At 41.4% G+C, this 24,378-nt stretch overlaps 1 protein-coding gene across 1 annotated transcript in view; it reads left to right on the top strand.

The window, feature by feature from the left end:
* The first annotated feature begins 8,454 nt into the window (after positions 1–8,454).
* The window catches only part of RBL2 (RB transcriptional corepressor like 2), a 52,987-nt gene continuing 37,063 nt past the window's right edge, over positions 8,455–24,378 (top strand). Inside the window, exons 1-4 of the mRNA XM_037878260.2 lie at positions 8,455–8,890; positions 11,905–12,035; positions 17,775–17,975; positions 22,699–22,763. Of these exons, the coding sequence (XP_037734188.1) occupies positions 8,705–8,890; positions 11,905–12,035; positions 17,775–17,975; positions 22,699–22,763 (583 nt within the window). The 5' untranslated portion in view covers positions 8,455–8,704. The remainder of the gene's footprint in view (positions 8,891–11,904; positions 12,036–17,774; positions 17,976–22,698; positions 22,764–24,378) is intronic.

The raw sequence follows: 24,378 nt of genomic DNA, 5'->3' as shown, positions 1-24,378 counted from the left end.
TATGCCACCGGATAGCTATTGTTAGGAAAGAGGAGACTGTCAAGGTTTAGGCCCAAAATTTGATTTGCTTTAAAGCCATTTATTTCTAGTATTATAGTAAAATATTAGGCCAGAAGGTGGATGTGACTGGGAGAGCCATAATGTCCATCTAAATCGATCAATCTGTTTTGCTTTTGTATCCTGTTACCTTTTAAGTGCTTGTCTAAATCTTTTGATTACGTTGGCAGCTGCAGCTGCTATTGCTCCCTTTAGTTTAAGCCACTCAGGATAAATATATTTTTTCCTGTACTCTCCCTAGTTGTCTGCGCCTTCTTGTTTCAGTCTGCTGCTCACTGTTAGTTCAGTGGCATCCATCTTATCTATTCTCATCTGAATCCTATCTCTAGGTCTTGAGTGTGCTCTCTGTTACTCCTTTTTCAGATGAATGTATACCTAATTTACTTAACCTGTCATTGTCCTATTTTAAATTTGGAGATCCTGCAGAAGCTCCAGTAGCTTTGTTTTTATTTCTAAGGGCTCATTTGAGAAGAAACAGTCATACATTTCAAAGCAGCTGATAAAGAAAATTATATATGATTTGTAGCCGTTCCATCTTTGGGTGTAATCCTTTCAGATCTCTCACAAGTTAAACTGTAGAAGGATCAGTACTTGAAAGAGAATATACAGATTGTGTAGGCCAGGGCTTCTCAAACTGGGGGTCGGGACCCCTCAGGGCATTGTGAGGTTATTACATGGGGGGTTGCAAGCTGTCAGCCTCCACCCCAAACCCCGCTTTACCTCCAGCATTTATAATGGTGTTAAATATATTAAAAAGTCATGAATATCAGTGGTCATTCAAGGCTCATAGTGTTGGTATACCAGATGAGATTTTAAATCTACTGTTTTGGGAAAATTCCAGCCCAAGATGTTAATTCTACCTAAACCCTCACTGCAATTTCAACTGGATATGGTATTCTTCACTTCCTCCCCTAAATTATTACACCACCACTACACTGTCAAAAAAATGTTTGACCTTAGTATTGGCTGCATTTAAGAGGCAGATTAAATGATCTGTGTATGGCTTGTATATCTGATATTTTATACAGCACTTTGGGATGTAATGCATAATAAGTACTTCGCATTGTAAAGATTATTAAGGTTTGTCCACAGTAGGAATTTTTGCACTGTTTAGCTATACCAGTATTAGTGTAGAGAATCTGCATTGGTGTAAAGTGGGATTTGAACGACTGCAGTTTACCCTGTTTTCAACTTATATACCAGTGCCATGCATGTACTTTGAGAGGGGAGAGGTTGCATCTGTGTAGCTACAGTGAAATAATTCCTAATGTAGATGACGGTACACTGCAGCAAATAGCTTTCTGACTTGCTAACTAACATGGTAATGTTATTTTTAGTAAGCAGAGAGCCATTCTTTGTAGCCACCTCAGAGGAAAGGACAATAAAAAAGTTTTGATTTCCTGAATTGAGTGGTAGCTGATTAAAATGCATTGTCTGCATTCTGATTCTAGAATTTAATAGTCCTGATAATTTTCTTTAACCACAGGTTTGAAATGCAAATAGTCTAATTCTAGTAAAATTGAGAAACCACAGATAAAATGATTTCTGATTATTAAATGTTTCTTCTGAAACAAGTAAGTTTCAATTAAACTTTCCTTGAGGAAGCAGAACTTGCATATTGCAATTAAGTACTGACCATATTTCAAGTAAACATGGCTACAGGTGTAATTCACACTTACTTTTAAGTACTAAAAGATGTTCTAATGCTAAAAGCCTTCAGTGGAAATGTAAGGATTACAAGGACAAAACAGAGAGGTTTGCAAAGGTGATTTTTTGTTTGTTTGTTTTTTTTCAGGGGAAAGTCTTGGAGTTTAGCACAAGATTTTCGAGTCAGAAGGAAAGAATTCAGATTAGACCAAGTAAACACATTGGGCCAGATTGTTTATGGCGTCCGTCTTTCACTGCATTCCAGGGGTAGGTGGAAAGGCAGACAGGTAACTGGTTGCCTAAAGACGGTACGTCAGTTGGGGATTACCAGAGCACATTGTGCTCTAGACACACTCCCCCTTCACTGCATGTTGCTGGTTCAGACGGGAGGTGTAGAGAATTGGCTCTGTCAACACTATTCCTTCTGAGGAGACTCCTATGTGGAGGTATCCCCTGATGGATGTATGTGGGAGGTTTCCACTCAGGTGGAGTAAAAGGAACCAAACGAAATAGAGAATCTGGCCTAATAACTTTGTGTTCCTTCACTGGATTCTGTTTCAGTGCATGAACAAAGGTGGTGGTGTACTCTCTAAAGACAAAATCCTACTCCATTTGAGGTAATGAAACATATCTGGTTAAGCACCTGAATATGTTGATGACATGAATAAGAGCACAGGGGCAAATCCTCAACTGAGGTAAATTGTCATAGTTCTGATTGAAGTCAGTGAGCTATGACAGTTTACCCCAACTGAGGATCTGCTCTCTGTGGAACAACTTTAAATGGCTGGTTTTGAAGGCATGTACAAAATTAAAATACACTTGCAGGGAAGAAAAGAGTATTTCCATCAAGAGTTAAAAGTGAACAATTAAGGGAACTTTCCTCAAAGGTGAGTTGGGTTGAGGTGATGTGGGCTGACCAACAAGGAGGACGTGGAGATGGATGTCTACATTCTGAATAATTTCTCTTCCCTGGAAATGCTGTGTTATTTCTGTATTTTTAATTTTGGATAAAATTCAACATTGTGGACTCTACTTTAAAACAATTTAGAAGATAACGGAAAACAAAATTACCACTGTACAAGAGCCTCCTCCTACATGACTTAAAATGAATCTGAGACTATGGAATGTCCACCTATCAAGAAGAAAGTTAATTTAAATAAATAAGGCAGATTGAGACTAATCTCTCCTTGTGTCTTTTTGTCATTGTCTTGGAATCAGGTAGCCCGTGCCTCATCTCTCTGCTTTTCTTCTTCCAGTTCCCTCAGGTGGAAGGATGATGGATAAAAAAGAGAAGGAAGGAATACAATCCAAGAGAAACAGAAGAGAGTATAAGTCAGAAAGTCCATGTGAAAGGGTCATTCTGAGATTCCTCTGTAAGAGAAAAAACTTGCTTCCCTGCCTGCTCTCCAACTCATCTCTGAGCACGTGCTAAGAGTGCAAAACCCCATGTGAGTGCCCCAGGTAAGAGGTGCTTTGGGCGTCCCTTTTACTGCCACCTTTATGTATACGAGATATTTTGGCTGTTTCTTTCCTCACTTCAGTCTAAGATGATGGGGGACAGTTCCTCCTGCAACCTCTGCAACTCTTCTCTGGGATGTGGGAGATGACATCCTGTTACCTACTCTATTTCCAACAGTTGGGAGTCTTGTTAGATAGGGGCTCTCTTCTACCATGTCTTCCTGCCAGTGGCAGCCTCTCCTCAGACTCTGTCTTGCAGTTCAGCTGTGACTGCTGCTGTGCCATCTTAGGTGTTTCCTGCTGCTTTGATCATAATTGTGTCTATTCTGACAAAATGAGTGGCTATAGCTCAGCTCTGCACTTTTGCAATGGAGGGAGCCTTTTACTGTAGTGAGGAAAGACTCTGGCAGGGGAGAAGCAGCGGGACACTATACTGCTAAAAAGAAGTAGTGTAGGTGTGGGAAGCACTGCTTAGACATGTAGAGAGATATGTAGGGTATATACCCTTGTGTTCTGACATGTTAGGTACTCTAATCCAGTGCTTTTCAAACTGTGGGTCGTGGAATGTAAGGCACTGGTTCGCAGCCGCTCTGGTCAGCACTGCCGACCGGGCCATTAAAAGTCCCACCGGCGGTGCTGCCCAGCTAAGGCAGGCTAGTCCCTTCCTGTTCTGACATTGCGCTGCGCTCTGGAAGTGGCCAGCAGCAGGTCTAGCTCCTGGGGGGAGCGGGGAGGGGGCGGCTTGGGGCTCTGTGCACTGCTCCCGCCCTGAGCACTGGCTCTGCGCTCCCATTGGCCAGTTTCCGGCCAATGGGAGCTGAGGGGGGCGACGGTGCCTGCGGGCTTGCGCAGTGCTTGCGCGCCTCCACCGAGGAGCCAGACCTGCTGCTGGCCGCTTCCGGGACACAGCGCAGTCCGTGGTGATAGGACAGGCAGGAAGCCTGCCTTAGAACCCTGCTGCACTGCTGACCGGGAGCGGCCTGAGGTAAGCCTATACCCCAATCCCGTGCCCCAACCCTAAGCCCCCCCAAACCTGGAGCCCCTTCCTGCACCCCAAATCCCTCATCCCTGGCTGCACCCCAGAGCCCTCACCCCTGTACCCCAACCCTCTGCCCCATTCCCAGCTGCACACTAACCCTCTGTCCCAGCCCTGAGCCCCTCCAACACCCCAAACCTCTCATCCCCAGCTCCATTGGGTCACAGGCATCAAAAGTTTGAAAACCACTGCTCTAATCTACTCGCATAAGCCATGCCTCAAATCTACACTGCTAGCTGGGCATATAGCATCTGTACTCTGCACATGGCCCTGAAGTATAGACATAACTTTGGTTTACCTCCTACTTTACCCAACACACATCTTCTAGACTCAAGTAAGGAATTTCCTCTTCTTCCCAAACGCACACAAACCCTTACAGTCATAGTATTGCCAGCCCCAAATATTCAAAAATCACGAGTCAGGCCCCAAGAAGTCATGATTGGCTTTAAAGAAAATGGTGATTTTTTTTTTTTAAAAGGTTTTGCATTTGCATTCTGTTTTTTGAGCCTTCAGGGTGCATGCCGATCACATTTTTCAAGTTTTTCTCAGCAAACATAAGGGCTAGTAACTTACTGCTTAAAAAAAAAAAAAGCTGAAATACTCACCTCTGGGAGCTGAGGCTTTAAGTAAAACATTTATTGCAATACCCACAATAAAACTGTGAGTTGGCAACACTGCAATAAGCACTGGCTACCTTGATGACGCAAATCGACATTGGAAATGCTAAGAATCATATTTGGGACAAAACATTCCTAGGTATGCACTACTTTCCCCATGCACAAATGTCTCCAAGAATTGGTTGACTTGGACTAGCCTAATCTGGACCAAGCTATGACTGATAAGTATCCTGTCTCCTTTGAGAAGTACTTCTTAGTCTCCAAGGTAGATGGCAAGGTAGCAGCCATTACTTCAAAATCTGCCCCTAAATTGATTCTCTTGCTACCCTGATGAATAGATTGGGCTCGGTCATCTGCCAGTGCAAAGATTTTGACATTGTTACCTAGGCCCTCAAGATTGCAACCCATTTGGTTTACATAGATAGGTCACTGCAGTCGCTCAACTAGATCACCAACCTGGCAGAAGCTACCATAAAATAGAATCACAAAGTAGTGCCATGTATGAAGGATTTTTGAGCTATCTGACTGACTTCTCTGCCACACAATTTCTGGTAGAATCACCAATGAGGTTAGGTGCACTAGTTGCTCTACGGTATTAGACACATATGGCTTTGAGTTTTAAAATGCCATTTTGTGAGGAAAAATTCAATTTGTAACTACTGCTTTCAAAGAGGTTAAGCTGTTTCTGGAAGTTAAACCGAGGAACAATGTGATACATGTGAAAACCCCATCAGCTCCCAAAGCTCCCTGTATCCACCCGGTGGTCTTGTAAGAAATGTCATTCCCAATCTTTCCCAGGGTCCTTTCTGGGATGGGAAGTCTATGATTATTTATATTGCAGTAGCATCTAGGAGCCCTAATCATGGACCAGAACTCCATTGACATAAGCAGTGTCTACATTAGGGGTTGCAACAGTACAGTAGTGTTGGTAGCTGAAAATTTAGTGTAGACAGGGCCTTAGATGGCACTGAGAAGTGAGTTAGAGGGACACAATGAATTGACTTAAGCAACTAAAATTTTAAATGAGGTTTGTTTTTCCTAATATTTTAAAGTTGTGTGTTGATCTGGTTTTGCACAACTGAGCTTTGTGCATATTAGCAGATTAACTTGCTTTTCCAAGAGCAACAAGATTTCAATACATAATTTGAAATATCTATAGAGAAGGTAGATACTGTATATTTTAAAATACAAAACTTTATTTAAAAATACATAGTTATGGTTGCTAAGTGAGAACAATGTAGTTATCACCTCATTTACAAAACCCAGGCTCACAGAAAGGTAGGGAAATATGCATATTTCATCACCACACAAAAACCTTACTTCTGACCCATGGCTTATTGACGTTTTATGTTGTTTTTGTTATCTTGATTTCTGTCTAAATATTTTCTCTTAAATGTCCCTCTTAAGGGAGACTTGTCAGTGGAAATGATCAGTTAGTATATTTATCATTAGTCAGTAAAACATTGTGGTAAAATATATATAATTGCTTTTTTCTTGAGAATAATACTGTATATGTAGCTTAACAGGAAAGCCATAAAACAGCTGGCCCTGGCACACACCTTTCTGGCTGGCACAGAGCTAGCTATGTAGACTTTGCCTCACTTAAGGTTGCCCCCACACTGGGAGAATATGACTCTATTTTAAAATACTTTTAACTTTCTAACTCGGGTTTGTTTTTATTATTTTTGTAAATAGTTTTTGGGTAATTTTCAGTGAGGATCTATTCATCCTGAACGTCTAGGCCTTAATCCTGGAAAGAATTGTTAATGTGTTTCACATTATGCATTTTGTGAATAATAATTCCACTAACTTCAGTGGGACTGCTCATGAACCCTGATCTTCAACTTGTGTAAGCTGCTATAGCTCAGCTGAAGTCAACTGAACTATGGCAATTAACATCATCTGAGGATCTGCAGGATCAGGACCTTAAATGGAAAAGGTTTAGCCATTTTGAGTGATGAGAGCAGAAGGTTTTAAGCTCCCCACCCCCCAAATCAGCTTGCTCAAACAGGGGGGAGGGAGGAGAATCACCCCAGACTAAAATCAAGCATGGAAAATTTCAGTTAGAAAGGAGAAAATTTCACGTTAGTCATGTGAATATAAGGCCATATGAAAATCTTACCATTCTATTTTAAAAGGAAATGTTCTTTTCCCATTAGTCATATTTTAAGGTAAATTTAGTTTGTGCTCCCAACTAGTCTATTAAGAATTAGCATATTAGAGCCCAGTCTTCCAGTCCCATGGCTTCATCCAACTCCCACTGAAATGAACGGGACTCTGTTCCTTGACTTCAGGGGGATTTCGGCTCTATTGAATTGAATGAAAATGTTGCTACAGTAGGGACTATAGGTTTGAGTCACAGTAAACGTTAACAAAAGTTGCTATGTAATCTTTCATGTTGTTTAGATTAATTCTCTGGTGCCATCTAGCGTTTTTAGACTAGACTAAAAATGTCAGATCTAGTTCTTGGAAGATAAATTGTTTCGGGCTACACAAATCACCCTTCACTGCTTTTCAGTTTCACTTTTATGTATAAAATCATCCCAGCGGTTCTTAATACGTGTGATTTAGACATGAAACTTGACTAGTACAAGACCAGACATAGCTAAAACACCTTTCATAGCAAAGGTCTCAAAGGTTCTGGTCTTTCCCTGATTTTCAGTATTTAAACTTCATTGAGAGGGTTGTTCAATTTCCCTGTCTAGTCTTGGTGAAAAGAGCCAATAGTAGGGCATTTACTTTTTTATGTGACTACTTAGCCTCTGAAAATGGAGACCTACCAGTTCATTTCATGTTGACTGACCGATAGTAATGACTTTTTTGATCACTATCAACAAGCAGCCAAATTGAAATCAGAAACGAAAGACTGCATACACCATTAACAGTTACTGCCTATAATTGTGGAACCTATTCTTCATAAAAGTCTAAAACTTATTTGGGGCACTGAATTCCCCTGGCTTATTTCATTTGGCATTAGGAAAAAAAAATTTGGGGGGGGGGGTCAATTTTCTGTAAATTGTTTTTTTAACTAATTGAATGCCTCACTGTGCCCGAGGAAAGACTCCTAGTAATTTTATTGTGCCTTCTAGCTGCAAATCTCACAGCATTTAGTGAACACTCATTAACTTCATGTAACCCTGCAAGGTACTGTATGTAAGTATTTCTTTCCTTGCTGTGACTTGCCCAAGGTGCCAGAGCAAGGCACCGAGGGAGCCCGCTGTCAAACCCAGCCGTTCTGATGCCAGAGTCCCTGTTCTCCTGGCGAAACAGGACTGCGTGCCCTCCCCTCACAACGGACCGGGCTGAAATTCAGCAAACGGAAACCCCGCGCTTTGGTTCCACCCGGCCTTGCCCCGGGGGGGTGGCCGGCGGGAGACCTGCCCTCCGTTTGGGGGCGGGTTAAACGTCAGCGGCGCTGCCACGTGGCCGCCGCGCTCACGGGCCCCAAGCGGCGCTAGTTCAGGGCACAGCGCCCGGGGGCGCTTGCAAGGCGGCTGGCTGCGGCCGGGCCCCAGGGGCCCCCTGCTGGAGGCGGCGCGTGAAAAACGCCTACCCGCAGCAACAGGCCTGAGCCATCGCAGTGCATGCTGGGAGTGGTAGTTTTTGCTGCCTGGCTGTGGGTTGGAGGGGGCGGGGCTTGACACGGCTTGCTGGGATCGATCATGGAAGCGCCGCCGCCGGCGGCTGCGTAGGGCGAAGTGTACTGCGCCTGCCCACAAGGAGCCCGTTGATTGGTAGAGGCTCCCCGCCCTGCCAATGAGGGTGCAGGGTGGGGCCGAGGGCGGGGGCGGAGGTCGGCGCCCGGGTGTTTGGATTCGAACGCAGCTCCTGGCCGGCGCAGGCGCAGTGTGAGGCAGGCCGGCGTTGCCCTCTAGTGACGGGGTAGGGGATGCCGGGCGAGGAGGAGGAGGAGGCCGAAGCGGGGGTCGGGGGCAGCGCCTCCTCCCCCGCGGCGGAGGAGTGGGGCACTCGGCAGCGCTATGAGGAACTCTGCAGCAGCCTCAACATGGACGAGCGCGCCCGGGCCGAGGCCTGGCTCAGCTACCAGGGCATGAAGCGTAACTACACCCTGGAGGTGAGGGGCGGCCGGGGGGGCGGTCCGAGGTGAGGGGTGGCGCGGGGGGACCAAGCTGAGGGGGGAGGGGCGGAGGTAAGGGGCGGGGCAGAGAGCTAGCTGCGGGGAGGTGGGCTCTCTGTGACCGACCCTGTCCAGACCAGGAACGCTCTGGGAATCGCATCCTGTGTTGTTGCCTCAGAGACTTTCCTCCCCAGCGTCAGGAAATGGCTCCGTAGCCCTCTGGGCAGGAGTCCTAAGGTCCCTCTCCTTGGGGGGCGGGGGCGAGGATGTTAGTGGTTGCCCCCTGCGGGAAGGAGGGTTGGATTCCCTGACCTGTGATGTGTTAACCTGAGGCTCCAGCTTTTCCCTAATCGAGACCAAACCCAACAGTCCTGCCTGAGATATTTGCAAACCGGGATATTTCTCTCCCAATTCCTTTAAAATTGCCATGTGTCCATTTCTGCGACATTCCTCAGACCCAAAAATGTGTTCAACAGAGTCTATTTCTTCTCGTCTATTAAACCTTTGTTTAAAAAGTGGGGAATTTAGGTGAAGTCTACAAAGTCTAAAGCTTTGCTGCTTTTATAAAATATAATGTGGAATATTTGCTGGTGGTATGAAGTGTTTTTTATAAATTAGCATTGTGTGATGCAGTATTCTCAGTCTTTCTGTTGGTTCTTTGCCTTGCTGTTTTCAGAATTCAGTAGTTTACAGTGTATGTTCCCATATGGACTAATGGGATTCTACCACAGTCTACTTTCTGGTGATTCGCGCAGATATGTTTTTCAGCTATCGTGTATTATATCCAGATAAAGTACTTTTTTGTGTTGGTGTTTTACTAAATGTTGAACTAGGTTTTATTTCACATATTACACTAGTTTCTGGATTAAACAACAGAATAAAATAAAGAAAAAATTCAGAACTCAAGGACACAGATACTAAAAGAAAGAAAATTCAAAATTTAAGTAATAAAACTGACTGTTCTTCCAGTGCGGCTGGCAAACTGTCTAGCTATAATGGAAAACAAATAATATGGGCCTGATTTCCAAAATATACACATCCAGTTTGCTTACACAGCTACTGTGATTGAATGAAAATCTGATAGATGCACACGTACCTATTGCTATATAAATAGGTACCTATTGGACATACAAATATCTGCAGTACCATAATAACCACAGTTTCTATGTGTGATCTAGCACAGAATTGTGCATGTACATCTATGTGGTCAATTTTGGGAAACTCAGCTTTTAAATTTGATCCCCTGACGTTGAGATTCAGATTTATTTGAAAAATATTTCTACCTGGTACCTTTTCTTAAAAAATAAATATGGCAGTAAAGAAAAGTGTTAATCTGTATATCTGAATACACTAGGATGGCAATTAAATAGAATTTACTGTGCAAATATAACTTTTTTTATTCATATGCAAAAATATATTTAAAGGAGAATTAATATACAAGCACTCAGCCAGCACCCTGTGCTTCTTGTGCCCTACCAGCATATGATAATTTAATTCCCAGACTCAAAGGATGCAATACCAGCTTCCATTACATACTTCTTATAAAAAAGTTATTTTAAAAAAAAAAATCACCAAACTACAAAGGTTAGAAAACCAAGAAAAGCTGAGTTAAGGGGACATTTTCCACATAATACAATACCTCTTACCATGCATCAAAAGCCTGATTTATTTGGAAAGGAACAGTGAGGTCAAAGGACCAAATTTAAAACCAACTTTTTGGTAATTTAGAAAATTGTTACCTCAGTTCCAGATTTTGAATGTTAGCTCAGTGTCAGAGACACAAGGTGGTTAGGTAATATTTTTTATTGAACCAACTTCTGTTGGTGGAAGGTAGAAGCTTTCAAACATCTCCCTGAAGAAGAAATCTGTGTAGCTTGAAAGCTTGTCTCTTTCACCAAACAGAATTTGTTCCAATAAAAAGTATTACTTCACATACCTTGTGTCTGTAATATCCTGGGACTAACACAGCTACAACGACACTGCAAACAATTCACTGTCAGCAGAAAAAGTAGCTTACTGCACAACACATTTTATCCATTGTCTGCTGTATGCAGTTAGGATTTCCCTGATTTGTACTTTGTCAATTGAGGTGTTATGATTTTATTTAAATTGCTACCACGGTTTTTTTTTTGTTTGTTTTTTTGTATTGATTGTTTATCTCATCTTAATACATCTTTCTGCAGGCCAGGCAGCCCAGGAAAATTATGGCTCTGGTAGAGAGCATATATTGCAGATGGAACATTGAGAGTGATGTGCTAGACTTACCAATAAGATATTCCCTGACAGGACACAAGGACATATGTGCCCACTGCTAGAAAATGCCTTGAATCTCATCTGTGTGACACTTTCAATTACCTTGATGAAATAGACACATGAAACTGGATCAAGTGTATAAGTTTTTAACTATATTGATTGTGGGTGCAGCCCAACTGGAGAGCCCAAACTTGAAAGCTTTCATTCTTAGCCCTTGAGGAAAAATGAACACGTGTCCTTAGGAACAATTTTTAGTATAGTCAAAGGAGTTTATTTTTGTGTAGTCACATAAATGGGTAATCATTCAGTTGTGTAAAGTAGACATACAAGTAGATGGAAACAGACTCCAATGTACAGTTGCTATAAATCATTTGGGGAAGAAGAATGTTCTAGTAGCCAGGAGCAGTTGCTCTCATATCCACAAGATGATAGAAGATTTAAAATAAGCTTCTCTTGTTAGAAGTAAAAAAGCATGCAAAATACCCCATGTTAAATTTGGCTTAAACATGAAATTGGTAAGTGTAAGTTAATTGATGCTTTAGTAATTTTGATGTTACCCAATTTTAGCACTTTTTTTTAATTCTTTCATTACATTATAACTAGGAAGAGCTTTTGAATAATTGAGTTAAGCTTTACAAACTTTCCCTTAAAATGTCCTGGATTATGTTTTGCTTTTTTCTCTATATTGGATGCATAGCTGAAGTAAAAGAAATATTTGTCAGTGTATCCTTTAAATGGCGTAATGTTTAATTTCACAGGGGAATGATCTACACTGGCTAGCATGTGCCTTATATGTGGCTTGCAGAAAAGCAGTCCCAACTGTGAGCAGAGGGACAGTCGAGGGAAACTATGTATCCTTAACAAGAATCTTGCGCTGTTCTGAACAGAGGTAATTTCTCATTTAAAAGTGCAACTATGTTGTTAAAATGTAAAAGACTGCATTTCACCTGCAAAGGTCTAGAAATTGAGAGTGAAGGCTGAAAATTATCTTTAACCCACCCTTATTTCCTGCATTTTGACACAAGGTATGTCTTCACTACCTGCCAGATCGTGTACACTACACAGTGTAGACCAGGGCACAGTGTCTAAGAACAAAGGTCTTGCAATATAACTTAACACTATCATGAGTTAAAGGCAGTTTCTGTCTTTAATAAAGACTTTCCATCATTCTGAATGAGGATGTTTAACTAAGAAGATTAAAATCATTTTAACAGACTTTGTTGTGATTTTATATCTAGTCTCACAATTCACCTGAATCATTAGCATGTAACAGAGCATGTTCTATCTCTGAGGCTGGCTTTTCAACTTCAGGAATCACAAGCAGGCCCATAAAAAGTAGTAGTGGTGTGTGGGGGTGTTTTGGGGGGGTTTATTTGGTAAAATCAAGTAAAAGCTGAACTACCTGTTTAATACATAATATTCATATTCTTGTCTTGATTTTTCTCAAGTACTTAGTGGTAATAACCAAATGAAAGTGAGAATTTATTAAGTTGCTCTAGTCACATGAGACATTTTCTTGAATTTTACACACATGCATGTGCACACACACGCTTTCTCCTTCAAACAGCAGAAAGATGTTATCTTTGAATCCTGGTCCCTGCGTGTATTCCACACACTCTAGGTACCTGAGACTGGAATTTTCTGGCAAGTAGTGTCTGTTGTTTTGCGGCTATGCAGTTATTCTCCTTGTGCTCCAAGCTGAGGATATAAGGGGTGGGGCAGATTGACATCTCTTCAGTTCCTTACTGCTGCATGGCCTGATTCAGAATCCTCTGAGTCCGAAGCAATCTTGACATTGTTTCTTCCGAATGTGTAAATATATTTGTATGTAGTTTTTAGTATTCTTAATGTTTTAGAGTTTTTATAGTCTATTTAGTATAGTCTCCCCAGTCAGATCCAGGCACCTTTCTGAGCACAAGTTCCGGAGCAGAGGCCAAAACTGTAAGTCTCAGAAACCATTGCCTCGTGCCTCTTACAAGAGTAAGGCGCATACTCATGGGTATAAGAACTGATCCCCTTCATGATCTGCCTCTAAGACAATGCCCCTGCATGCCTTGGATCTGTTGGTCCTGACCCCTGGGACTATGCAAACTCCATGATGGACTGAAACATTTACCTCACCAGAGGATATTTTTACTTTGCCCTAACAACAATGTCGTTTCCTGTCTGGTCCAGTCCTCCTCTGACACATTTCATTGTCAGAAGAAACCACTTTGAGGAGAGGGGAATCCTTTCATCCAGTCTGCCACTGCTATGAACAACTGGCTGAGGTTGCACCTTATCCCTGTGGAAAACTGTATAGGGTGGGTCAGAGGTAAGGGCCTTTAACTCAGACACCCTCCTTGCTGATGTAATGGCGACCAGAAAGGCTACCTTCCATGACAGATAGAGAAGGGAGCAAGTCGCCAGCAGTTCAAACGGGGACCCCATCAGTCTGGAGAGGACCAGGTTAAGGTCCCACGTGGGGACACGCTGTCTGATCTGGGGATGTAGCTGTTCCAGACCCTTGAGGGACCGGCCAACCATAGGGTTGGCAAAGATGGGGCATCCAGATGCTCCCGGGTGGAAAACAGATATAGCAGCAAGGTGTACCTTTATGGAGGACGCTGCCCGGCCTTGCTGTTTCAGAGGGAAAATGAGGAGAGCTTGCTAAGTAAGTCGCTGCAGTTCCAATGACGGTCACTGATGGTAAGAAGGAGCTGAGGGTCGGCAGGGTCATATATTGAGTGCTGTGGAGGCGCCATTCCTGGGGCCTCCACGGCCAACCCAATTGGTTCTGCTAGGGGAAAAACTTTCGGAAGACTCTGCATGCGGCATGTGCACACACCTAATTGGAATCGATATGAATAATCACTCGAAGACGAAAATATGTTGCCGGAGTACAATGTGGTTTCTGATGCACCAGTTCCATAACTGGACTGCCCCTATACACAGGAGTTTATTTTGTGTGTCATGGCTCTCCTCAAGACAGATCTGGAGTTCAGTCACAACTATCTGGAAAAATTCCTGGAATTGCCTGTGGTCATTATGCAGGGATGGCAATAATGGAGTGATTGCCTCCTCAGGTGAGGAGGATGATATGCCTATCAGAACCGTCAGTACTGAAGGATCTGATTCAGTTTCTTTCTCAGTGTACTCCAACGGAGCTTGGTGGCATCAGCTAGGACAAAAGGGTAGGTGCAATTCATGCACGGATCTGGGATGTCTAATATATGGATCCCATGAACCGCAGTAGAGCCAATATGAAGGGTCAACTGGCTGGGAGACACCAAGACACTGTTTATCATCGACCCCCTGGATAGTTGTACGTGGGAGGCTCCAATACCTTTTAGAGGTTCCATCTGTGCTTGCCTCCTGTAAGGAAGCAAAGGCTCATCTAGAACAACAGACACGGCCAACGAGAAGGTAGGCTCATTTTTTAACCAGAGAAAGAATGTTCTGGCTTGTGCAGGGGGTAGGAGAGAACTGAGAACTGAACCGGGTCAGCAGGGTCATATATTGAGCGCCATGTAGGCGCCATTCCAGGGGGCTCCACAGCCGATGTCTGCTGCCAGGGAAAAACTTTCCTATGTGCATGCAGTGCACAACCACCTAATTGGAATCGATATGAGCAACACATCTCGAAAAACAACAGTTACGAGAAGGAGAGTAACCATTTTTTCCAGGTGTGCAGGATGCTCTGGCACACAATCTCAGCAGGAACTTTTATACAAACCACAAATAGGAGATACACAGTTATGTCCTAAAAGACATCTTGGCTCAGTGGAGAATGTCATCTTGGGATCTGTTTGCCTCCCAGGCGAACAAGAAAATTCCATCTGTACTGCCTCAGAGCAGCACTAGGCTGATCATCCAGAGCCGAGGCCCTCCTATTATCCTGAACAAGCCACCTGAGGAGAACAGCAAAATCAAACATCCCAATCCAAACTCTCTTTACTTCATGGCCTGGTTGTTGGATGGATATCAGATGTAGACTGTTCGTGTTCGGCAACCATGCAGTCTGTCCTCAATCAGAGGAGAAAAAGACTTCACCAGAAAATGCTGTTTAGCTAAATGCAGGCATTTTTCAGGCTGGATGCAATGGAACCAGCTGTCCCTAGAATCAGTAGATATTCCTGCTGTCTCCTGTCCCTGAAGACTTCAGGGCTTTCTGTTAGTTTGCTGTGGATCCACCCAGCAGCAGTTGGTGCCTTCTATTTGGTAGTAGGCCACTCCATTTTTACATACCCAACAACAATCAGATTCCTGAAATGTCTCGTTTACCACTGGTGGTGAAACCAACACCTCAATGGGATCTCAACCTTGTACTATCAGTATTTACCAGACCACCCTTTGAACCACTGATATGTTCAGTGTCCCACTTTTTTATCAAGGTCCCCTTCCTAGTTGCCATCACACCAGCCAGAAGTGTAAGTGAACTAAGCGCTCTCATGGCTGACTTGCCATACGCCATACTGTAGAAGGTTTCCCTTCAACTTCATCCAAAATTCATCCCCAAGGTAATTTCCAAGTTTCATATGAATCAGCCTATTCACTTGCCAGTAGTATCCTTTTCAAAATCTCATACTTTCAAAGAGGAGAGGAGATTTTACTCTCTCAGTGTCAGATGGGCTTTCTCTTTCTATCTGGAAAGAAAGAAACCAGTCAGGAAATCACCAAGATTATTTATTGCTATAGCAATAAATAATCATGAGGACAAGCATTAACTTCTCAGAGACTCTATATGGCTCTCTGGCTGCATCGTTCTTTATCAGTTGACACACATTCTTCTACCAGATGAAGTGAGAATCCATTCTGGTAGAGCACAAACAACCTCAGTGGCATCTCTGAGAGAAGTACCTATGCTGGACATTTGTAGGATGACTATCTGGAGCTCCATCCAGACCTTCACAAAATATTACACAAAATATTGCAGAAGAGGAATAGTCCATTCCTCTTCTGCACATACATCTGTTGGGACAGTACTTTTACAGACATTTATACCAGCTGTATCCTTGAACCCTCTCCTGTTTGAAGACTGCTTAACAGTTACCCATGTGTGGAATACACATAGGGCCCCTGCATTCGAAAAAGAAATGGAAGTTCTTTACCTGTAACTGGAGGTTCTTCAAGATGTGTAATCCCTACCTGTATTCTATTACTTGCCCTCGTTCCCCTCTGCTTCAATCTTATCTGGTTTGCGATGAGAAGAGGGAATGAAGAGTCACCGGTCTGCCTCGCCCCCTATATTATCAGTTCAGAACACAAGGAGAATAATTGCACAGGCACAAACCTACAGATGGGGCTTGCTAGTTTCAGGTGCATGATGCACAAGTATATCTACTGTGGGATACAGATCAGGACCATGCATCTCAAAGAACCTTCAGTTAGAGGTATGTAACCTCCATTTCACTTCCACACTTCAGCCTGTGACATGTTGTAGGTCATAAGATCTGTACCAAAGTTTGACAAATCCCTTTTTATCACATGCTTAAAATCCATAAAAGCAATAAAATAAATTATTTCCTAAAGCTATTGACTCAGCTGAGTCAATGTTCATCAGTAATGCAGTTGTGTTTTATGATCAAGCAGTGTAACATACAAATGGTTATAGCAGGAAACTGTAGATATATTATAGTATAATAATAATAAAGTATATTGTTGGACATTTTAAATAAAATGCAGAAAAGTTTGGTTTAAAAAAAGGCAAAAAGAAATAGAGGAAGGTAGAGACACAGGATATAAATTTAGGTGAATCTAGCTATAAAAGACAAGGCCGGGGGTGGAATTAGAAGTCAGGGAAGAACGGGCAATAAAACCATAAGACAAATGAAAAATATAGTGTAGCTCAGTGGTTCGCAAACTGTGGGTCAGGTCCCAAAGTGGATCGCAGCCCCATTTTAATGGAGTCGCCTGGGCTGGCATTAGACTTGCTTTGGGGCCTGAGACCAAAGCCTGAGCCCCACCAGGGGGCTAAAGCCCAAGCCCCGCCATCCAGGGCCAAAGCTGAAGGGCTTCAGCCCTGGGTGGCGGGGCTCAGGTTACAGGCCCCTGACCTGGGGCTGAAGCCCTTGGGCTTGGTGGGCTCAGGCTTTGTTCCCCCGTCCTGGGGTCGTGTAGTAATTTTTGTTGTCAGAAGGGGGTCGAGGTGTAATGAAATTTGAGAGCCCCTGGTGTAGCTTATTTAAAAGCATAGCAGAAATGACACATAGTCATGTTCTGTTTTTTCCTTCTGTGGCTGTAGATTTTTCTTAGTACTGTGAAGAGTGCAGGATTTTTTCCCTGCCAAAGTAGATAAGTGGCTCAGGGAAATGGGGGAAGCTTAATATGCAGAGTAGTCTGAGCCACTGCAACTGATGGTACATATGTGGAAAAAAGCCACTAAAGTGCAGTGTAAAGTCACACTGAGCACCAGCAAATAATGGTACAATATTCTTGTTAGGTGTCTGAACTCAACCTTGTTCATGAACAAAGAGTGATCTGAGTTTTAATTGTCTTGCCTGCTTGTAGTCATGCAATGTTATCAAACTGTATACGCAGTTGTCAACAGTTCATGAAGTGTAAACCAGGTTGCGTTTTATTCTAAAATGTTTTTTATAGTTTAGTTTTCATAAAAATAAACTCATCCCCGTCTTTTAAATGTTCTCAGCTTGATTGAGTTTTTTAACAAGATGAAGAAATGGGAAGACATGGCAAATCTACCCTTGCAATTCAGAGAACGTACTGAGAGACTGGAGAGAAACTTCACTGTTTCTGCTGTAATTTTTAAGAAGTATGCACCCATTTTTCAGGACATTTTCACGTATCCTCAAGATGATCAACCTCGTCAACAAAGAGGAAGAAAACAGAGGTGTGTGTTTGTTACTTTTTCCTAACAGATTTTGGAGCAATGCTCATTGATAATTTCTTGGTGCTTTAGTTTTATATTTTTTAATTCAGTTTATCTCCTGGTAATTCCTGCAGTTTCATTAATAGGTCATACTTCTTTTTTCTGGGCTTCTCTTTATGGTAGTAAATTTCTATTCCATTGCCATGTTGAAAGACTGAATAGATTTTATGTGCTGTACATGAATAGATTTTACGTGTTTGGTGTAACTCCTTTTTCTGATTCTGTACTTGTCAAAATTTCATCTGCCTGAGTTTGTTTGTGTTGAGCATGGCTTCCCTTGATTTCCTTTGACTGGTTAACCAAGATGGAAACATAACCGTTCATTGGTGCTTCCATCTGTGCAGCTGATGCATTCTTCATGTCTATTGTGTACAGCCTTTATTTTCCCTTTCTAACACTTAGTTAATCTTTTTCTCAGTTGTTATATTTAATGCATGTTTCTGTGTGCACATTAGTACAATATTTAAAACTAACCTTATTTAAACCTTACTCCTAAGACCATTTGGGACTGTCCAAATACTGGTTTTGAGTTATGGAAGATCAAAAAATTGAATGTGCTGTAACATCGAGTTAAAACTCTTGAAACAGAACCAGTTATTAAAATGAATTAGTTGATTATAACAGGAAGTAGAAAGTTATAGTAAATCCCATATACAATTCTGTAATAAGAGTTGTAAATCTTGCGAATTGTTAGCATGGATAGTACCAAGAGAAGATCTAATATGATTCTGGAGATTAAACTGGAAAATCACACTTAGGAGCATCCACACAAAAAAAATGGTTTGGAAATCTTTTAAGATGATTCCATTTATAGGCATATGGTGCCAACAGAATAAAAGCTGATTAAGACTTCTTGACAAATTACATTTGATTAGACTAGCAGAATCTAAAAAAGAACTTATTAGAGAGGGAAATAGAGGAAATGAAAAAAGGAGAATTTTGAGGTTAACTGGATTCCTTGTTGATTTATTTTAAAAAGTAAATAGAATTACTTAAGGGAGCATCTAACTAATTTAGTCTTTCAAAATAGAAGTACTGTCCGAAATGGAGAGGCACTAATGAGGTCTCTTGAAGTCATACAAAGATCCCTTGTAGGTGAGGCTAATAGACCTGTTGTACAAATCAACTTAGGCAACTTTTTAAAAGTGGAAGGACAAGAAAACTTGGGAAACATGGACTTTATTACTTTTGTCTCAATTTCATAGCAAAATTCTATCCTGGGGACGAGGTGTGGCACAGGACATGTCAGTTGTGGTGGTTTATTTTGAGAGAAGCAAGGGCTGGTGATGTGGAGTTTAAAATATCAGTCTTTATAAAGAAAAGGTAGTTCTGACCTAATGTGGAAGTACTAGCATCCTTTCAAATCATTCAGTAATTCAGATATTAGGATTTTAGGTACCATAGCTGTAACCAGTTTAAGGGAAAAATAATAGAAGACTGATTCCACCTGGATTGGTCAAGATTTATGCCAGATCAAACAGAACATATGAAGACTTTTCAATATAAAACCTGAACGGGGGAATTGGAGACACTAGAATAAAAGAACTTTCTGAGTGGAGATTTTGTTTCAATACCGAAGCATTTTCGTTTGGGATGAGTTGGCTGATTGGGTAAAATTGCTGTATAACAATAGCACAAGGCATTAACCATTATGTAACCCTCAGCAGGGTTCAGACCCCTTCCTAGAAAAGGAGGGAGAGGTACCAAAAATAGTAAAATCACAATTGTCTTTTTCAAATAGCAGAGTTGGTCTTACATTTGGCATTATGACTGATGACAGGAGAGGCCCTTTGAAAATATTTGGATTCTTTCAAACACTCGAGAGCTTCATAATGTCTGGAAACTCAGATCTCCAAAGACTACAGTTAGGATTATTTGAATATGGAAAGACTTATTAAATTTACCAATATCCCTCTTTTTAGAGGTCCGCTATTAGGGAGGCAGAATGATTTGGCCTAATGCAAAAATGGAGAAAAGGAATGCTTTTCTCTCCCACACTTTTTGCTTAGGATTTATAGCACAATTTCATTCTCAGCAGAAGATTCTTTGGTTGCAGGCTCACAGTGGAATTGATCTCTCTCACGTGTGCACTAGGGTTGCCAACTTTCTAATCGCACAAAACCAAACTCCTCAGGCGAACGGAGGGAGTTTGGATGCAGGAGGGGCTCTGGGTTGGGGTAAGGGGTTGGGGTGTGGGGCCACGGCTCCCAAGAAGCAGCCGCCAGGTCTCTGCAGCCTCCTAGGTGCGTGGGTGGTAACTCAGTGAGGCTCCGCACACTGCCCTCACATCTGTATCATCCCCCCCCCCCCCCCCCCCCCAAAAAAAAAAAAAAAAATTGTGTACAGAGTAACTTGTGTTTGTTCCATTAGGGAATGAATCTAATGACAAATATTTGCAAAATCCTGATTTAGGGCTTGTCTAGAGGAGAATATTAGTGCACAGTAAGCCAGGATGTGAATTGAAAGTATACTAGTTACTCCCCATGTAGACACTCTTACTGTGTACTAAGAGTTCTCCCGCAAGCAGTTTAGTTTAGTACCGTTCCAAAGTGCATTAAACTGATGTGCACAAAGGCACTCTTAGTGCACAGTAAGAATGTCCAGAAATTAATGCATTCACTTCCTACCTTACTGTGCACTAATTTACCTATGTAGACAAGTCATTAGATTAATCTATAACAATAGCAGTTTAACATTTCCTAGTTCATCAAATGTATTGTTGAAAGGCTTGGAAAAATGCAACAGATATCTGCCAGCTAGAGAATTAAACCTGTTAGCCTGACTGATGCAAAGGTCTGAGAGAGGAGGTCTATAGGCAAAGTCTGGGTAATATCTTGATAAGAGGCCTAGCCCCTGTCTGTACTTGTTGGAAAGTGGGAGGGTGCTAGAACACTGTGTAGTGGGGGTAGACTATCTCTTTTGGTCACCTGGCTGGTAGGTGTTAACTCACATTGAAGTATGAATTAAATTGATTTTGTGTATGTATAGTGTTTTTGTATCTTGGAGGTGAAAGAGAGTTCCTTGCAGAGATGGAGTATTGGTGCGAGTGACTAATGTGATGTGTGGGTGTTGAGGAAAGGTAAAGAAGGTTCCCTTAACTTGCCATTTCCTTGTTATAAGGGTTTGCAGGGGTTGTATAAAAATGAAAAACGTAACATTGGGAAACAGGTATTCACAAATAATAGAATACCATCTGGGTATAAAAGCAAAACAAAAAATGCTGATATGCCAGTCTTAAACAAAATAGCAGCAGCAGTACATAAGCTGTTGGTTTACATGAAGGCCACATGGAAGAGCTATGTTTTATTAGGGTAGATTTTGTCTAATCACCAACTGAAGTAAGAGACAAGGAACACTGAAAATACATTGCCTGATTTGTAGAACTGTGTAGGCACAAATGCATGCCACAGTTTTTGTGAGCGCTCAATTCTAAAAATCTGGCTTTCACTAAATACACTTGATTAAATACCAGACACCTTGCATATTTCATTGTTTACAAGGATGTTCTGATGGACTTTACATACCCCACTGATTAAACACCTTGTTTGTAAGCCATCTGTACTCTGACTCAGAACATATTGCTAATTATTACTCTCTTCAGTAATTTTGCAACACTTGTTATATGTATGAAGATAAGAATTTTTAAATCTACAGTAAAAAAAAAAATATTGATGCTGCTTAATTTACAGGTAACTTTTATTGAAACAGAATAAGCCTTTTTCTGTGCTACAGACTGAAACAAGCAAATACCAATACAAGCGAATCTGTCTGTTTTTTTTAGTGAATAAATTATTTTCACTCACATTTTTTAATTGAGTACCCTTTTATAGTTTAATTCCTTGTGAATTTACACACAAGACATTTATACCTCGCTAAGGATCAGATTTATGATACCATGAAATCTGCAATATCAGTTCTTCACACGTGGTATTCTCACTTCTTCATTTGGTGGTAACAAAAACAATTTACAAGATAAGCACCTCCAGCCACCAAGTCAACCCGTAATTAAACTACAAGAACTTATTTTTATTTATTAAAAACAATGTCACAGGTCTCAAACTTGAGTCTTCAGTATGATTTTTTTACTATGTAGATTGGTAGTGGGCAAATAATCCAACAGAAAACATATACAATAAAAATTCATTGTATACAAATACATCATATGAAACCAATGCAGACTAAAATCAGTTACATTATTAAAAGTCTTTATTTAGGTTTGGTCAGTACAGGTAAGATAATATTGGAGTCACAGAGCAAGATGCATAAACTGTGTGGGATTAGTAATACCCAATGAAAGTGCTGTTCAGGAGAGCAAGCACTGTGGAATCTTCCCTGTACAGTTGTGCCCATCCTTAGGATTATCTGGAGAAGTCTGCTGTTCAAGTCTTGGCCCTTTTCAAATAAACTTTACTGATGTCTCAATATTGTAGTGGCTTTGTGATTAATGTGTGCAAACAGAGACAGGGGTTCAACTTACGTTTTCACAGATGAAAGTCAAGTTCACTAACCCACTGTGCCACATAGACTAATATCCACATATGTTTGAAGGCATTTTGCTGTCCTACGTACTTGTGCTTAATTTCCCATCAAGTAATGGGCCACTTCAAGGCATGCTGTTTTGTCAGTGTGAATGCGTTGAGTTTGTTGAATATTATATTCTTACGATATTTTTTTTTTCCAAAAGACGACAGCCTTGCACAGTCTCTGAAGTTTTCCAGTTTTGTTGGGTGCTGTTTGTTCATGCAAAAGGTAAGAGATGGACATTTGCTTTAAACTTTCTTTGTTAGTCTCCAGTATAGCTTATGTATGAATAAAAAGGAGTGATCCTCGTACATCAGATAAGCATCAAAAAGTTCAGCATATCTTAACCCATTGAATTTCCACAGAGACGCCATTCCACAACAGACCCCATGACCCTCTTTTTCCCTATCTTTACTTCTCCAGTTCTACCTTTCCACACATTTTTAAGATTAATGATGAGACCACTTAGTCTTGTAACTTTTGTGTTGGCTGCATTTTCAGCTTTCCCAGCAGTTTCTCTCTCTAAAAGGGGGAAGCCTCTTGAAACTTTTATGGATCTATATTCAGATGTTCATGATGTGGATTTTCATGTCCATTGGTGACTAAGATAAGACCAAACTTCGGGTTGTCTCCTTGCTGTACCCATTTCTCTCCTTTAGCAGTTGCCTTTTCCTAATCTGCTCCAATTCTGATTTATCAGGGAACTGAACTCCTCATTTAATAATTACCTTCACTGGGTACCTGCCATGTTGCAAGAAAATGAATTTTATAATCTAACCTACCCCACTGTGCCAGGGTTGCTGAGAACAAAAAACACATAGCCCACACACCTCTCTCCAGGCCAGTCTGGCAGTGAGAGGGGGAAAAAATTCTTTTCTAGCACCACAACGGTAACTAGCATAATGCCCACAAGTCCCCAAAACCTGGTTTTGCTCCCACACCTCCAATTTGGATTAGAATTTCTTCCCAGTGCAGAATAGTGCCCCGAGGCAGGTTGAAGGGCTTATAAAACCTTCCCTTGGGTGCAATGGAGAACAACAGGCTTATGCTGGTTACTCTCGTATCCAGCCAGTCTGCCACAAACCTCATTCCTCAAGTCCACCAGAAGTCTGAGTTTCCAGAAAGATGGGAGGAAACAGGGAAAGGGGGGCAATCCTTAGAGACAGAGTTTTCTTTTTCTTCTGCTGGCCAGACAAAGCTTTGCCACCCTTGAAACTGCTGAGGAATGAGGGGAGTAGATGTTTTGTCATTTGCTTCTGCTGGATTTATAATTAATATTTTTGACTAGCTATGGATTTTTGAGGTGGTGCTCTCAGTGGTGAGCAACTTCTGATTCACAACTTAACTTTTCTGAGATCAGTGTGGATAAAAATTGACTTTTAAAAAAAAATTAAAAATTGGATTGTTTTAGTTTAAATTAAAATGCATTTTTCTTTTAAAAATAATCCTTTTTAAAATTTAATTTGATATTATGACAACCTGTGTTAATGCCTATACTTACTATAATCTGTTAATATTTAAATACAAAACATTAAAATTTGAGGAGGGCTCACTCATGCAAGATGAGTAAAGGCAGCTGCTTTTAAAATATATGTAAAATCAGAGGGGTAATGTCTCTGAATTTGGGGTCAACCCAAGCTTCGTATTGCAGTGTCGTATTGCATTAAATATATAGGTATATTTCATTCTTTACAATAGAAGAAATAGTTATTTACATTTTTCTGAATGTCAGTACTTTCCATTTCTGTTGTGCAGAAATTATTTTGCCTTCATTGTTTTTGGTTTCAGTTTAGCTAGTAAGTGCAGAGAGACGGACTAATTCATTCAAACTTGAGTAACTTAT

This window comes from Chelonia mydas, chromosome 12 (assembly GCF_015237465.2).
Source record: "Chelonia mydas isolate rCheMyd1 chromosome 12, rCheMyd1.pri.v2, whole genome shotgun sequence".
In the NCBI taxonomy this organism is placed as follows: domain Eukaryota; kingdom Metazoa; phylum Chordata; order Testudines; family Cheloniidae; genus Chelonia; species Chelonia mydas.
Note: the sequence above shows the minus strand (reverse complement) of the source record. Positions and strands in the feature narration are given on the sequence as shown.